This window comes from Meles meles, chromosome 19 (genome assembly GCF_922984935.1).
Source record: "Meles meles chromosome 19, mMelMel3.1 paternal haplotype, whole genome shotgun sequence".
Taxonomy (NCBI): Eukaryota; Metazoa; Chordata; class Mammalia; order Carnivora; family Mustelidae; genus Meles; species Meles meles.
Genome location: NC_060084.1, coordinates 12,053,889 through 12,071,318, shown reverse-complemented (window position 1 = coordinate 12,071,318; position 17,430 = coordinate 12,053,889). Strand labels below are relative to the sequence as shown.

Sequence of the window (17,430 nt, the reverse complement as noted above, 5' to 3'; positions counted from 1 at the left end):
CTCTGAGATCATGACCTGAGCTGAAGGCAGCAGCTTAAACCACTGAGCCACCCAGGCGCCCCCCTATTTTGCTGTTTTTTAAAAGGAGAAACAAAACCACTGTTTACAAATGACTCCACATATCACTATCCCAGAAACAATAGTCCTAAATTTTCCTTTTATAATCTATTAGTTAAAGAGAGGTAACTCACTCCTTCTCATCATCGGTTACAAAATGTCAAATGATTATATTGCCAAGAACACAAGAAGGCCCTCAACTGTTTGGTCAGCAAAACAGAACAACCACCCCACAAATCGACCTGCCTCACACCTGCTACTTTTTACAGATTCCAGTCTACTGGTCCGAACAAGTCCCTCTTCCCTGGCCTGGACCTGGGATCTTCTTGAGGATGCTTACATTCAGAGGGGTTGACTGGCTCGTCTCCAGTGGTACAGATAATTCTAGGACACAAGACTGTTGGACCTGATCAGAGCTTATGTCTTCTTTTCCACTCTCATTTACCCTAACCCCAAACCCACTGCACATCTCTTAAACTAGCAGAATCAGCACAGTTAGCCCTAGAACTGGTGTCTCCGGGGGAGTGCTGGTCTCTGTGCCTGCTTTTATGCTTATCAAACACGATGTTTATCCTCATTCCTATACGGTGCTTTAGCTCCAGGGGATGAAGTCCTTGAACAGCCCTAGGGCAAGCTGTCCTTCTGGGTGGTCAGGGCCTCTCTGATAGAGCCACCACTCAGGGACATCACTTACATACACAGTCTGGTGTGGTCAAGGACAAGAAGGAGCTATTTGTGAACAACACGAGGATACCAGCTTGCTGGACCAGAGTCACCAGATTAGGATGTCATTATTCTAGAGAGAAATACCTTTCAGCTCTGTGCCACGGCTCTAGACAAATGCTGCCCCATAGAATTTTCTGCACTGATGGAAATGTTCTAGATCTGTGCTGCCCGATATAGTAGCTCCAGCCCCATATTCTACTGAGCGCTTGGAATGTGCCTCGTATAACTGAAGGACTGGATTTTAATTTTAATTAATTTTAAATTAAATAGCCACATGTGGCACATGGCTACCATATTGGATAGCATAGCTCTGGACCCATACATTCAACGACCATTTGAAATCTCTTCATGAGTGTTTCCTTGGCATTTCAAACCTAATGTGGCCCCAGCGTATGCTGATCTCCTCACCCCAAACCTGGGCCTCCACCCCAGAATTCACCGTTTCCCTATCTCGAACCACCCAGTTGCTCAAGTCACCTTGGCGTCATCCACAAGCCTTCCCTTACTCCCAGCATTTAATCCATCAGCAAGTTACAGTGCTTCTGCCCCCACGACATTTCTGGGTCCTAGCCATCAGCGGCGACTGTCAACAATGGTGTCCTCTTAGCTCTTAGCTCTCTCTCTGCTTCCCCTCTTGACCCGCTTCCGACTCCCCTCTGCAGCCAGAACAACCTAGTAAAATGCAGACCAACGTTGCCAGATCCTCCAGCCCATTGTTGTCAGGATAAAATCTAAACCCCCTCATGATGACCATGAGCTCTGCAGAGACAAGGCCCCTGCTTCCCCCGCCCCCACCCAGACCACACTCCCCCTCACCTGCTTTGCTCTAGCAGCACCAGAAGCCGCCTTTCGAAGGCCACCTGAGTGGCTCAGTCAGTTAAGTGTCCAACTCTTGATTTTTGGCTCTGGTCATGATCTCAGGGTCTTGAGATCGAGTCCCATGTCAGGTTCCATGCTCAGCGAGGAGTCTGCTTGAGATTCTCTCTCCCTCTGCCCTTCCCCTGCTCGCTCTTTTCTCTCTCCCTCTAAAATAAGTAAATATTTTTTTTTTTTTAAGAGCCTTCCTTCGGGTATATAACACCACCAAGTCGTACCATACTCCAGGACCTTTGCACTTGCTATTCCCTCTGCTTAGATTTTTTTTTTTTCTTTTACCAAGGTCTCCTTTATGATGACTCCTTGTCATCCATCAGATATCAGGTCTTCAGAGAAGTCACCCTAGACTCCTCCCATCAGAAGTTCCAGCTGTCACTTTGTCGCAGCCCCCATTCTGAAATATATTATCTATTCTGTTGTATGATACATATACACATAGAGACTCTTATACACACACACACATATAAAAACGTATATATAAAATACTCTATTGTAGCTCTTATCAATCACCTATAACTGTCCTATTTGTCTCCCTCCCTTCACCCCCGGCAGGCACACCCCGGGAGGGCAGTTACAACATGTCTTTTTGTCCCAAGCACCGAGCTCAGTCTGAGCGTGAGGAGACTATTGTGTTTGTGCAATAAACACATATATTAGGATTATATTAAAACAGAGGAAAAAGACGTGGGGAGAACAAGGCATCTCTGCACACCCCTGGGACCCCTGGGACCCCTTTGCCAGCCTAATATTTGGGGACTGTCCATCCCTGACTGGGGTGAGTTCCCCGGTCCAGCCCTGCCCCTGTCCAGGTGAAGATGGAATGAGGGAAGCAGGTCAGAACAGACACCCAGACCCTAGCTGGGGGGAAGGGACGACAGCGAGGGACCGGAATGTCACCACTCCCCAGCTCCCCCAGGGTGTGTGGCTTTGCCCAAGAGGGTCTGAGCACATAGCCTTTCAGGTTCTGGAGACATCCATCTCTCAATGGGAATCTACCTTTTCTTAGCAGAAGCTGGTGCTGAGGGAGCTTGTAGTCATCCTGATTCTGTTCAACATACGTGTTTGGTCTTACAGATCTCCCGCGACCAAACCCTGTAGGGATGCAGAGAATGAGGGAGCTGAGGCCGGGAGAGTTTAAATTACTCACACAGGGTCACACAGCCAATGAGGCACACAGCTGGACCAGGGCACGGGTCTTGGGCTGCAGACCCCAGGCCCCTGCTCTTTCTGGCTGCGTCGGGGAGAGGGTGGGCGGCCTGCACAGCTGCTCTGTGCCAAGCCGCATGCTTGGAGCTTGGGGATGCCGATTCTTAAGGAATCCCGAAAGATCTGCCCACTGAGCAACTTTCACCCTTCCAGTTTTCCAACCCATTTTCCCTCTGCCCTTAGCCTTCTAGAACAGAGGGTAGCAAACTTGACAGAGCTTCTGAGCCACATGAGGTGTTTGTTTAAAACACAGATTTCTGGTCTTGTCTCCAGAAAGTCTTTTTCCTTTAAAGATTTATTTATTTATTTATTTATTTATTTATTTATTTATTTATTTATTGGGGGTGGGGAGGGGCAGACAAGGAGAGACAAAAATCTCAAGCAGATTTTCTGCTGATCACAGAGCCTGATGCAGGGCTCGATCCCACAACCCCGAGATCTTGACCAGAGCCGAAATCAAGAGTTGGACAACTTAACTGACTGAGCCATGTCCATCTAGGTTGTCTGAGTGGCAAAGTGGTTTAATAATATCGGTAGTGGGCGGAATGGTGTCTCTAGCCCCCGCCCCACCACCCAGACCAAATTCATGTTCATCCAGAACCTGCGAATGCGATTTTATTTGGAAATAGGGTATTTGCAGATGTAATCCTGTTCCTTTAAGGTCATACTGGGTTAAGGTGGACTGGAAATCCAATATGACTGGTGTCCTCAAAAGAGAAGGGGAAATTTGGAGATGCAGAGATACAGGCTAAAGTGCGTTTGTGTGAATGGAGGCCGAGACTGAAGGGATGTACCCGTGAGCCAAGAAACCAGAAAAGAGGCAAACAGATTCTCGTCAGAGCCTCGGAAAGGAACCAACTCTGCTCATACCCCAATTTCAGACTTCCAGTCTCTGGGACTGAGATGAAACATTTCTCTCATTTTAAGCCACCTCCTTTGGGTACTTTGCTACGACTGCTCTAGGAAAGTACTACAATATCACTAGAAATGTGATGCTTTGTTGCACGTAACAGTCCAAGTGTTGTTACTTTATTTTTCCACTCATTTAGGAACATACGTTTCTCTGGAATGTCTGGAATGTAACTACTTACTTTGTCCCCCGTGTTTTATTATTGAAAAATTTTAAACTGCAGTCAAGCTAAAAGAACCCCACTACCTGAGTCCTACCATTTATTCACATCCTATGGGTTCTTTTGAAAAACAATCTTTAAAAGTTTGCATATATTAACACCTAACACTTGTAATCATGAGGCATATCCAAAGGCACGATTACAAAATAAGTGTGAAATTTATTTGCCTCCCTTTAAAAAATTTTGGTCTAATTTTCATATAGTAAAGATGACCTATTTTTTTTTTAAGATTTTATTTATTCATTTGTGAGAGAGAGCACGGGCCGAGGAGGGGGGGAAGGGAGAGGAACAAGCTGACTCCTGGCTGATCAGGGAGCTGGATACCGGGACTCAATCCCAGGACCCTGGGATCATGACTTGAGCCAAAGGCAGATGCCTAACTGACTGAGCCACCCAGATGATCAAAAGGTTATCAGTCTTAGGTGTATAGTTTGATAAGTTTTGACAGTCATATGCTTCTTTGTAGCCAATGTCCAAATCAAGACAAAAAACATTCCCGTCATCCCAGGAAGACCAGGAATCTATTTTCAAGGAGCTCGTCTTTTGACTTTGATGAAAGAAGGTGGGGCGATAAGCATCCAGTTCCCTCGGCCAGAGGGCCAAGAAGTATGAGATTTACAGCACTTTGCAAGAAGGACACTAGGTTCCCTGCTAGTAAACGTGCCTATCTCACTGTTCTTCTAGCCTCTAACCACAGGCTGTGGGTGGACACAACACCAGGAAGGTGCACAAGACCACCCTTGTCCAGAATTCTAGCCACAAGCCCGCCTCCACGCACTGTCTCCACACCCCTCCCCACCCCTGCATTCCCTGCTGAAATCATTACCATTCCATGACCACTTGGACACCCACTTTGGATGCCCCCTTCCCTTCTGGTCCTGGTGACTAGGGCCTGTCGCCTGCGTGGGCTTCCTTGAGCTGCTTACTCCCTGCTTTGGCCACATGACCTCAGTGTCCAGGGCATGCTAGACAGCCCCTGCTGTGACAGTCAGACTGTTTCCCCAAGGCCAGCAACATGGCCCAGAAATGATGCTCAGTCCCTGTCCTGCCCTTTGCTTTCTCTAGTGGAGCAGGTGGGGGCAGAATCCCGGCTGGAATGGAACAGAAGGAAGACGGAGAGAAAAAAAACAAAAACAAAAACAAAACTAAAGGCTGAAACCTAATAAAAAATTAGTGGTTTCCATGGTACAGAATAAAGCCCCCAATGGACCAAACCTTATCTTTGAATGGTTGATGTATGATAAAGGTGTTTTTTAAACCAGTGGGAAAAGTGATTATTCCATAAAGCTACTGGGATAACCAGTTGGTCATTTGGAAAAATGTAAACCTAAAATAATCTCTATTTTGTTCCTTATACCAAAAAAAATTTCAGGTAGATAATAAATTCAAGAAAAAACAAATAATAACAAAAACATTAAGCATAACATTATTAGCAAGATACAAACATATTTAAGATTTTATTTATTTTAGAGAGAGAGAAAACATGTGTGCAAATACCTGTGAGCAAGGGGAGGAGCAGAGGGGGAGGGGGAGGGAGAGAAAGAGAGAAACTCAAGCAGACTCCCAGCTGAGCGCAGAGCCCGACATGAAGCTCAGTCCCATGATCCCGAGATCATGACCTGAGCCAAAACCAAGAGTCAGAGACTTAACCAACTGAGCCACCCAGGCTCCCTGATACTAAAATCTATTTTTTAAAGACTTTATTTATTTGACAGAGAGAGAGAGAGAGCACAAGCAGGGGGGAGTGGCAGGCATAGAGAGAGGGACAAGAAGGCTTCCTGCTAAGCAGGGAGCCAACACAATGCGGGGCTCAAACCCAGGACCCAGGGATCATGACCTGAGCTGAAGACAGATGCTTAACTGACTAAACAACCCAGGCACCCCTACAATATATTTTATGTATAAAATCTTCAAGTAGAGGTGGTCTTTCTAAGAATGATAAAACTATGTTTTACAATAAGGATATTTTAAAGATTTAAATGGAGAAAAAACATTAAAGGAGTCAAAAGACAAATGAAAACTAAAGGACAAATAGTAATACATATGATAGAAAATGGTCTAATATCCTCACATATAGTGATTCTAAATCAATAAGAAAAAGATCCCCCTTGGTTTAAGCACATGCTTAGGGTTTGTCCCTATGTACGTACAGTGGAAATACCAGGCACCTTGAGACCCACCACATTCCAGGATCTCTTAGAACTACACGTTTCTTATCTATGAGACGGGAGAACTGACATTTGCCCAACCTACCTTAAGGGTTCAAATAGAAATCTCTGAGAAATATTTAGAAAAATGAAAGTTGCCATACAAACTATTAGTTCTAGAAGGATCATTATTATCCAAGTGTTCTTTCTCTGAGTCCCTGGAGATTCAAGTTGCAAAGGTCACCAAAAATCACCTTAACGTGCAACTATCCGCAAGCCAACTGACCATTTACGAGTTTAGTTCGTGTTTTAATATTGACCCCTGCCTCCTCCCAGATCCCCATAGTCTCCCCAGCAAAGTGATGGTTGGGGTTGCTGTCATCCGACAACATACAATGTAACAAAATGCAAACCCACAACAAAGTGAAATTGAAAATCAATGCTAAAATACAAAAATTTCATGAAGTCAATGAAGCAGAAAGAAAACCGTTTTACTCACAATTCGACTACAAAATAAGGATCTGGCAAAGTTAGGCTATTTAACACTGAAACACAGGCGACCAGCAAAGGATGAGGCTCTTCAAAAGAGAATGAATGACCTGTTTATCAAAGGATCAAGAGAGATCCCTAGCTCTTTTTTTTTTTGGTCCTTTTTTTTTAAATATTTTATTTATTTGACAGAGAGAGATCACAAGTAGGCAGAGAGGCAGGCAGAGAGAGAGGAGGAAGCAGGCTCCCTGCGGAGCAGAGAGCCCGATGCGGGGCTCGATCCCAGGACCCTGGGATCATGACCTGAGCCAAAGGCAGAGGCTTTAACCCACTGAGCCACCCAGGTGCCCCGAGATCCCTAGCTCTTAAATACTCTTGCAAAAAGACTCTTTATGTGTGAAAAGCCAATGTGAAGTTTGGAATGCCACATTGTGCTTTCATACACTTTTGCCAGAAAAACCGCTCATGTGCACAAAACCCACATGACTTGATTTATTTGTTCAATCTAAAAACCTGCATGTAAGTGCAATCTTAATTTGATTGTCAGGTTAAAATAAACGAAAAAAAATTTTCAGTTTCATCTTTGTTTTCTTTTTCTTTTTTTTTAAAGTAATCTCTGTGTACAACATGGGGCTCAAAGTCATGACCCTAAGATCAAGAGTCTCCCGTTCTGCCAGTTGAGCCAGGCAGGCACCCCTTCATTTCCATTTTTAAAGATAATCAGTTCCCATCTCCCAACCCCTATCCCATTTTCTATGAGATCTAGTCTTCATTTAAAGTAGATTCATTTCAAGTGATCTTTTTTCCTAGGAGTCAAGGACCTTCCTATTTAGGTCCAAGGAACAAGTGAATTTTTTACGGCACCCTATTTGCAACGTGCAAAAGCCATTACGCTTGGCATGCCAACGGGTCTTCCCTGGGATAAGAGAAAACGACCACTAAGGCAGGTGACTCTAGCCTTGTCCCTGGCTTGGGGGGAGTGGTATATAGGGTCACAGAAGCCTTCTCCAGGCGCCCCAGTGCAGATATCCCTTATTCCTCTATGGCAGCCAGACTCACAGTGTGGGCCTTGATTTGACTTAAAAAATTTTGAGGTCTGTCTATTGTCTCTGTGGATAAATGAGGCCCGTTTCATAGACTTTTGTTATTATAGAAGACTAAGGACTAGGGGCACCTGGGTGACTCAGTCAGTTAAACGTCTGCCCTTGGCTCAGGTCATGGTCCCACTGCCTTGGGATCGAGCCCCATGTCAGGCACTCTGCCTGCTTGGGCACAAGTACGCTCTGTCAGATAAATAAATAAAATCTTAAAAAAAAAAAAAGACTAGAACTTAGTGACTCAGTAGTTTATTGTGGACCACAGACATTTGGAACTTATAAAACTAAAACTATTACTAGAAACCCACTTTCCAGTGGGAAATCTGAGCTAAGCACTGCTGGGAAGGTTCTAGGGGCACAGAAGAATGTAGAGAACTAGACTGACTTTAAATTCTATTCCCTTTAGGGGCGCCTGGGTGGCTCAGTGGTTTAAGCCTCTGCCTTTGGCTCAGGTCATGATATCGGGGTCCTGGGATTGAGACCCGCATCGGGCTCTCTGCTCAGCAGGGAGCCTGCTTCCTCCTCTCTCTCTCTGCCTGCCTGCCTCTCCGCCTACTGTCTGTCAAATAAATAAATAAAATCTTTTAAAAAAAATCTTGAGTATGAAGTTTAAATATCATATCATCCTAGGCGAGCAGCGATTAGAGAAGATGGAGAACTGCAGTTCCGAGGATATATCCTTTAGAGAAATTTGCATGAGAAGATGCAGGAAAGAGTAAATAGAACTGGAAATCCAGGTATCCTGGGTCCTGCCTGTGCACGTCACACAGGCACTTAAAGCCACATGGGGCTGGCCACAGCCCTGAAAGCAATGACAGCTCTCGATGGGCATTTTCCGTGACTGACTTCATGCCCACTTCCGCAGGGTACTCATGGGCATGCGTGAACGGCAGTAGCTGGTCTGGAAGACACTGGCCAGCTCTCTGGCTGAGAATGACCAGGGACAAAGGCAGAAATGAGTGTGTGTCTGGATAGCCCTCCATCCTTTCCACCACACTCCCAGCCCTTTCAGCCAACAAAGAGGAACTGGAAAAAGATTTTTTGTAATTCTTGAAGTATCTTGTGTGTGCTAAGGTAACCCCTTTCCTTTTCAGTTATTTGTAGGTTTCAGTTTTCCAAGCAGCTCACTCATTCACGGACTCAAACACTGATTCGTTCCTGTTGGCATACACCGGCATGCTAGTGTGTCCCAGAGGAACTCAGAAGAATCAGACAGTTCCAGTGTTCAGAGAGTTTATGGTTTAGTCAACAAGATTGGACACAGAGCGAAAACACCGTAAATAAGGAAGAACGTTATGAACTCTGTAGCGCAGGTGCAGGCAAAGGGCGAGAAGCTCTGTGTAAGAAGCGGGCACCTGAGCCAGACCCAAAGGGTGTGGCCGTGGGCGGGCCCTAAGAGCTTGGGAATACTGCTGTGACATGACAAAAGTCCCTTTAGGAAGGGTCACAGGCACGGGGAGTGTGGGAGAGATCTGCCAGGGAGACTGTTGCAAGAATGAGCTTAGGGGGGCGCTGGCCAGAGTGAGGCAGCAGAGGGGAGACATTCCAGAAGGAATCCGACTAAGGATGCTCATGAGGATTAGAGCGTGGTCTGTGCCAAGCCAGCCACTCTGTCTTCCAGTTATTCTCCATTTTTTCCTTTCTACAGCCTATGGCTTCTCGAGGACAAAGAAGACAGTGCAGACAGTTGCCATCAAGAGTAAGGAAGGGGCGCCTGGGTGGCTCAGTTAAGGGTCTGCCTTCAGCTTAGGTCATGATCTCGGGGTCCTGGGATCGAGCCCCACATCGAGCTCCCTGCTCAGCGGGGAGTCTGCTTCTTGCTCCTTCCCCTTCCCACTCCTGCTCTCTCTCAAAGGAAGAAATAAAACCTTTATTTTAAAAAGTAAGGAAAACACAGATAATCTCCTAGACATATTGAATGGAAGCAGCTATCCAGCAGAGCACACGTTATATGGTTCCATTTAATCTCTGCAAACTTCTCCGTGAGATGAGGAGCACGAGAAACTAGTGAAGAAGGCTGAGAACGAATCACCAGGGCTCCAGGTGGTGAGGTAGTGCAGTAATGCACCCACTGCCCCCCAGTCTGTGTCCCCACACCTGGGACCTGGGAATATGTTATCCTACGTGGCAAGAGGGACTTTGCCGATGTGATTAAGTTTGGGACCTTGAGATGGGGAGATGATCCTGGATGATCCCGGTGGTCTTAGTGTGATCGAAAGGGACTTTAGAAGTGAAGTGTGAAGGCAGGAGAGTCAGAGAAGAAGAAGTCGTGAGAGCAAACGTTGGAGAGATGCAACTCCTGGCTAGGGAAGCCAAGTATACCAGCAGTTTCTAAAAGCTGGAAAAGGGGGTCCCCGGGTGGCTGGGTTGGTTAGGCATCCAACTCTTGAGCTCAGCATTTTGAGTTCCAGCACTGTGCTGGGCTCCATGCTGGGTGTGGAGCCTACTTAAGAAATAAGTAAATAAAAACCACTGTTTAAAGTAAATTAAATAAACAAATAAATAAAAGCTGGAAAAGGCAAGAAAAAGGATTCTTCCTTAGAAACTTCAGTAGGAAGGCTGCCCTGCTGACTCATTTCTGACTTCTGAATTCTGGAACCATAACAGAATACCTCTGCGTTGCTTGAAATCACCCAGTTCCCAGCGATCTGTTAGAGCAGCCACAGAAAACTCAAGCAGGTGGAGAACTAAAGGATGTGGTCTCCAGGAGCCAAGTGAAGAAAGTGTATCAAGGAAGAGGAATGGTGACTGCATCAAGAGTTGCTTCCAGACCAGGTGCGGTAAGGTGTGAACTGGTGACCGGGTTGGGCGAAGCAAAGGTCCCGGTGACCCTGGCCAGGGGAGTCTGAGTGGTGGGCTGGGCACTCTGAGTCTTCCTGCTCTTAGCGTCCTATGCCATTGGATTACTCAAGCCCTGAGGCTCTGCGTGGCCAGACCCCAAAGGCTGGCAGAAACACCCACGGGAGATACTGCTGACTCCTCAGCCGGAGAAGGACGCACCCTGTGGGATAAGGACCCAGTGCCCAGAGTCATTTGGACGCCAATTATGCCAACAGCACTGGCTGGGGAGTTGAGGTTTGTCTTCCTCCAGGGTCTTCTCGAACAGAGGGCTTCTATCCATAGTCATGTGGACCTCCCAAAGTCCACACGTGTATGTGTGTGTGTGTGTGGAGGGGAGTATGAGCCACCCTTTCACAGTTATTAGCTTCTTGGCGGCAGGTTTGGAGTGAGGGGAGGATTCTGGTTGGACTATGATAAAAGCTGTCCCTCTCTCACTAGAAAAATGCACAATCCCATTCACCAATCCCAGAAAATGATCCGCAGAACTCCGGGATTAAGAAGCTCCGATTTCTATGTTTTCCAGAGTATGATATTTACTCCATTGATGGGACCTGGGATGATTTTAGGAGATACAAGGGATAAGCATTTCTTATCTGAATAGCTCTCTGTTTTCATGCGCACGTAAAACTTGTGATGTCACTGGTATTATTGCCTAGGGTGAGTTAGTGGGAAAAGAGAAAGTGAGTCTACCTAAAGATAAATATTAAGTATAATAGTTCAAGAGGTATACCAATTTAGGGGAAAAAAAAAACTTGACAGTGATTCATGGATACCCCAAGTCTGGGAAACACAGATTCTATGAACTTGGGAGGAGATTTGAACCCAAAGTGCTTTCCTTTCCTAATTATTTCTTTTAAATGCCGACTGGAGCTCAGGGGCACCTGCTGGGCTCAGTTGTGCATCTAACTCCTGGTTTGAGCCCGGATTGTGATCTCGGGGTTGTGAGGTGGCTCCCCATGTTGGGCTCTGTGCTCAGAGGGGAGTCTGCTTGGGATTCTCTCCCTCTGCCCCTTCCCCTGCTCGCATGCTCTCTTTCTCTCTCACTAAAATAGATAAATAAAAGGGCGCCTGGTGGCTCAGTCATTAAGCGTCTGCCTTCAGCTCAGGTCGTGATCCCTGGGTCCTGGGATCGAGCCCCTCATCAGGCTCCCTGCTCAGCAGGAAGCCTCCTCCTCCCTCTCCCACTCCCCCTGCTTGTGTTCCCTCTCTCGCTGTGTCTCTCTCTGTCAAATAAATAACTAAAACCTTTTCCAAAACAATAGATAAATAAATTCTTAAATACATAAATGCCGGTTGCCGCTCGATAAATGGACCGCACGCCCCACTAACGACATGAGCTGCAGCTGGAAGGACTGAGCTTGCAGTGAGGAGTTCAGCCCCTGAGGGTCAGGACAAGAAGAGGGCTTGACTTCTCTGCTCAGCCATAGCCCTCTCTCACTCGCTCTAGGTGGGCAGCTCAACGTCCTCAAGTGCAAGACCATGGCCTCAGCAGACCTCGTTTCATCCTGACAATAGGTGGGCTCAGACGAGCTTGACTTGTTTTGTGTGTGTGTGTGTGTGTGTGTGTACGTATGTCTTTGTGTGAGTGTGAATGTGTGTTAGAGTACCTAGGGGTGTGTGAGGAGGTGTGGCAAAATGGAGAACAGGGGAAACCAAAGGGACCAGACCTTCTTCTTGGAAATGTCATAGCGGAGCTCCAGGATGCTCCCCTCCAAGGACTACACTGGGGAAGAAGGACTGCTAGAGAGAGGACCGCTCAGAAATGAACTTCAGGGGTGCCTGGATGGCTCAGTCAGTGAAGCGTCTGCCTTCTGCTCCGGTTGTGATCCCAGGCTCCTGGATTCCCATTGTGCTCCCTGCTCAGCGGGGAGCCTGCTTCTCCCTCTTCCCTTCCTGGCCCTGCTCAGGCCCTCTCTCTCAAATAAATAAATAAAATCTTCAGAAAGAAAGGAAGGAAGGGAGGGAGGGAGAGAGGGAGGGAGAAAAGAGGGGAGGAAAGCAATATGAAGGTTGCTTGAAGGGCTTAGCCAGAAAGAAGGACAGAGATGTCTCCATTAAGGCCATAAGAAGAGAGCTTCTCTCTGTACAGGATACTCCATTCCAGACTTCTCCTCTGACTACCTTCTCCCTCAGTTTAAAGACGACACTATCCTATTTCCGGAAGAGAAATCTGTAGACAGAAGCGACAGGCAGCTGGGGTGTTGGGTAAGTACGGCTGCTGGTCAAGTTTGAGCCTTGGGTCTGTAAGCGTGTTGTCAGTTTTTAATTTTTTCCCCACATCCTCAGATTGGGGCTCAGATATAAGGATGCCTGCAGCATGGTCACATTGGGACTCTGGCTACCAGGTGAGTGCAGGCGTAGGAAGCAAATTTGGTCTCCATATTCTCTGAGTCCTCCCTGAGGGTCAGGTAAGGCAAAGCAAAGCGGAACGAAGCAAAAGCAAACCAGTGCTGGGTGCTTAGCAGAGCTGGGAGGTAGAGCCATTGAGGGCTGCTGGCCTGGGGTGAGGGCTTGCTTTCTGGGAAGAGAAGCCTCGCCCTAAGGCCCCTGTTTATAGGACACAGTTGCAGTGTAGGATGGCTCCCATGAGCCATCACAAATCTCGAACTCTGTGTTCGATTCCAGCCTCTCGTTTCCCGCACTCAGCTTGAGTCGTATCTACAGCTAAACCTCTCTGCCCCTTCAGCATGACCTAACACCAAACACCAGCTGCTGGGATTCAGATGGGCTGCCGCTGCAGAATGCTGAGCCCTGGTATTTTACCTACGAAATCTCCCAAATTCAACCCCATCTCCCCTTGGCTACGCCGTAGTCTCCTGCCTGGTCTCCTCACACCCCCTTGGGCTCCCTCTGTTCCTTCTTGGCCCCGGAGCCAGGGTGTTCTTCCAAGGATGCAAATCTGACCACACCACACCCCTGCTTGATTGAATCCCTTCCCTGGTTTCCTGTGGTTCTTAGAATCAGGTCCCAAATCCTGCCCACAGCCTAGGAGGCCCCGCATGACGTAGCCCCCGCTGATCTCTGGCCTCCTCCCCCTTCTCTCTCCTTGCCCACCAGCCTCTAGCCACACTGGTTTTATTTGTCCCTTGACTGTGCCAAGTCCTTACCCTTCAAGGCCTTCTTCACACATGCTGTTCCCTCTGTCTGGAATGCTCATCCCACCACACTTGACCAGGTGAACACCCAAACCATCAATTAACTCTCAGTGCAAATGTCACTTTCTCAAGAAAGCTCTCCTTGAACTGCTCACCTCCCAATCCACATTCTGATGGTACCAGATCATGAAATAATTATTGTGCCGTTAGTATATTCCCTGATCAGCCTGTTAGCTCCGATAAGACTGTTGGTTCCGTCCACTGCCACCTCCTCAGTGCCTAGCTCTGTGCTGACAATGATCCAAGGACCAATGAGTGAGTGAATCAATGATTTACACATTGGACTAGACAGAGCCATGGGGAGCCACCAGGAGCAGTGAGAGACAAGTCCTTTTATCCAAAGATCTAAAAGCACGTGCTGGGGCCACTCTGAAAACAAGAGGTAGAAGCAAGCAACAACTCTTGGCTTAATGCCCAACATGATGGTCCTACGGTCACCAGTCCTATAGTCACACCTGGAGTCAGTTTGTCCCTAGCTCAGCCTACCTGGGGCCCTGTGGATGGAGCAATCCCCCGTATCCCAAGATCCTTGAGATGGAGATAGCATTGATTTCGGAGTTGGGTACATTTGGCTTTCCCACTAACTAGTTCTTTAACCTTAGACAAATTACAGAGCCTCTCTGAGCCTCAGTTTCCACACCCTAAAATGGGGATTAAAAAAAACCTACCCAAGGATCAGCTGGAGGCCAGAATAGCATCACAAGGTGTCCAGCACGGCAGCAAGCGGTTCACAGTGCTAATCCCCGTGCCCAACCCGCGCCACCCCCTACCCCCCACCCCCGGCCCAAACACTAGCTTACCCCTGTCATTTCGCCCTTTTGGACACCCATGCCAGCATGCAAGACAAGAAATAAAGGGAGGTCTGAGGGATGGGAGGACAGAGTCCACCCAAGACACTGCCCCAACGTCTCCACCTACCCAAGGGAAGCCCTAGTGCACCAGGAACTCCAAACTGGCTGAGAAGGATAACTGATCTGTGACTACTGGAAGCAGCAGGAGGGTGAGATGGGGAGGGGAGGGCAGCTGGGGCTGGAAGCTATTATTCAACAGAAATGAAGAACAGATGCAAAGAGGGAGAGGCTGATGAGAGCACAGGAAGGAAAGCTTGGGAGTGTGAGGGGCTGGTAAAAGGTGATCCAAATTGTCAGAGGGCAGAGGCTGCACGAGGAACAACTAGGAAGGAGGGAGTCATTTGGGAGGTGGTGGTAGAAGTAGCAGGCGGAAGAGGGTCAGGTCAGGAGCAAGGCTGGAGAAGAAGGACAAGTCCTGGTGAGGGGGGCGGGTAGTGACCTGTTACCTGGAGAAGGGGGAAGCGAAGCTGAGGGCGGAGGCTGTCACCTTGGGTCCTCCTAGAGGGCAGGTGGACTGGGCTTGCCACTACGTGGAGAGTGGGGAAGGGTGAGACCCCGGGCCCGGGATGTACCTGAGGGTCTCCTTTCAGCTCGCCCACGTAGTACTGCTCCAGCCAGCGGCGCGCGTTGGCCGAGTGTCGGTGCGGCGGCCCGTCCAGGTCGGCGCTAACATCCTCGCCAGCCCGCGCCCGCAGCAGCTGCTCGCCCCCCGGGTGGTGCCGCACGAAGCCAGTGAGGTCGTAGAGGCGGGCCCCGCAGCGGACCCAGCAGGCGCCGGCCGCCAGGCGCCGCTGGACCTCGGCGGGTGAGAAGGACACGGCGGGGGGCGGAGCGGGGGCCATGGCGGGAGACCGGAGCTCGCAGCTGGAAGCCCGGACTTCTGCTCGGCGGCAGCCCAGCTCTCCTCTAACATCCCCGGAGCCCGGACCGTCTTGACGGGCCGTCCGCCACCGCACCTGCTCATTTGCATGCCGCGCTCCCATTGGCCGCTCGGCCGGACGCTGCCCGAGCCCGGAGGGTCCCTCTTCCTCATTGGCCGAGAGGAAGCCCCGGCGACCCGAACTGGGCGGGCCACCCGCTGCGGGCCGCCAGCCAGGTGGCCCTAGGCAGGTAGAGGGCGCGCCCGCCAGGTGTGTCCCGTCGCCGGAGGAGAGCGAAGGGGACGGGCAGAGGCAGGCGGAGCAACTCTTCCTGTCGCGGGTGGCTGCCTGGACGGACATCCTTGGTGGCCTGATCGCTTTTGGAATAACTCTTGCTGCTGCCCGTTGGGAGAAACTTGCAGTTTTCGATTCTCAGGCTCCAGGAGGGGGCGAGGAGTGGGGGAGGCAGGGCGAAGACGAGAGTAAGGTGAGTGAGACTCTGGGCTCAGGCGCCCCCAAACTCCATAATCACAATCTGTAATATTTTAATGTGATGTTTAAAAAATCCTATCGTTACACAACAGCCGCGAATGTACTTAAGGCCACTGTACACTTAAAAATGATTTTTAAAATGGTAAATTTTAGAGACATTTTATCACAATAACAGTGTGATAGTTATCACAATATATAATAAAGTTGTTTGTTTTTTTGTTTGTTTGTTTTGACAGAGAGAGAGGGCGCAAGCAGGGGAGTGGCAGAGGGAAAAGGAGAGAGAAAAACCGAAGCAGGCTCCATGCCCAGCACGGGTCCGACTGGGGCTCCATCTCACCACCCTGAGATCATGACCTGACCCCATCGAAGCCTCACCCAACTAAGCCGCCCAGGTGCACCTATAATAAAGAATTTTTTAAAATCATGTTTTTGTAAATAAAGCTTTATTGGAACGGGGGCTAGTGAGGCAAGAGAAGCAAGATGGTAAAGGGCAGAGTTGGATCTTGTCCTTGATATTTAAAATTTTGGTATTGTGTTCATTATGGATTATTTTTTGCATTAATTTTGAATTAAATTATGCATTGAAATATTCTTTGTCTTGATTATGAATGGGCATAAATTTTGCACCCTGAGTGACCGCCTTCCTTGCAAAACTCTAATCTTGCCCTGGGCAGAGGACCCCAAGGGGAGAATAGAGTATCCAGCTGGGCTCTATCTCTCTTAGGAAAAGTTATTTTCAGGGTCACTCTTGTTTATGTTCTGGGACTGGGCACCTCTGCCCAGCCAGCACTGGGAGAAAGCCTGGGCCAGATGCCTCAGAGGCCACCCCGATAATGGATGTGCCCAAGGTCAGGATAGTTGTCCTTTCCTTTTCCCCCTTCCAGCCTCTCCTGGCGCACCTACAGGGAGTAGGCAAGAGTTAGGCTGAGTCTATGGGTCTGGAAGGAACTCCTATCCAAAAGGCCTGGAGACCTTAGGTCACAAATGTTGCTTTTCACAAGTGGTGAATGCAAAGTTACCCGCACCCCATTTCCACACCTTCTCTGTTCCAAATACCTTGCACGTGCAAAGGCAGTCAGGCACACACTCGCAGGTGTCCTCAAGTACACCTTGCTGACAGTTTCTTGGAGGAAAACTCCGTTTACATTTCTCACCCTTGCCTTACACCATTATCTGAAGTTGAACAAGTCGTTTAAGGCATCTATTCAGAATCATAACACATTTCTTGCCATAGTAATTCCAATTCTAAAACATGTGACTTATGGATATATTGAATAAGAATGTATATGTAATGACATTAATCGCAACACTGTTTACAGACTAGAAACAACCCAAATGTTCACCACGAAGGAGGCCTGACTAAAAACTAAATGAGCATGCATTCACAGACAGTGAAATGCTATGTAGCCACTAGGAAGAACGAGGTAGATCTGCGTGTACCGATAGAAAATAATCTTCAGGACACTTTAAGTGGAAAACAGCAACTGTGTATGGTATGCTAAC

At 48.3% G+C, this 17,430-nt stretch overlaps 1 protein-coding gene and 1 long non-coding RNA gene across 2 annotated transcripts in view; one reads left to right on the top strand and one right to left on the bottom strand.

Annotated features, from left to right (window-relative positions):
- Positions 1 to 15,513, bottom strand: part of FA2H (fatty acid 2-hydroxylase) — a 48,621-nt gene extending 33,108 nt beyond the window's left edge. Inside the window, exon 1 of the mRNA XM_045988408.1 lies at positions 15,148 to 15,513. Coding sequence (XP_045844364.1) covers positions 15,148 to 15,417 — 270 coding nt within the window. The 5' untranslated portion in view covers positions 15,418 to 15,513. The remainder of the gene's footprint in view (positions 1 to 15,147) is intronic.
- Positions 15,514 to 15,699: 186 nt separating this feature from the next.
- LOC123931873 lies at positions 15,700 to 16,351 on the top strand. Its single transcript, XR_006816313.1, has 2 exons — positions 15,700 to 15,922; positions 16,164 to 16,351. It is a non-coding gene; the product is annotated as an uncharacterized LOC123931873 (long non-coding RNA).
- The last annotated feature ends 1,079 nt before the right edge of the window (positions 16,352 to 17,430 follow it).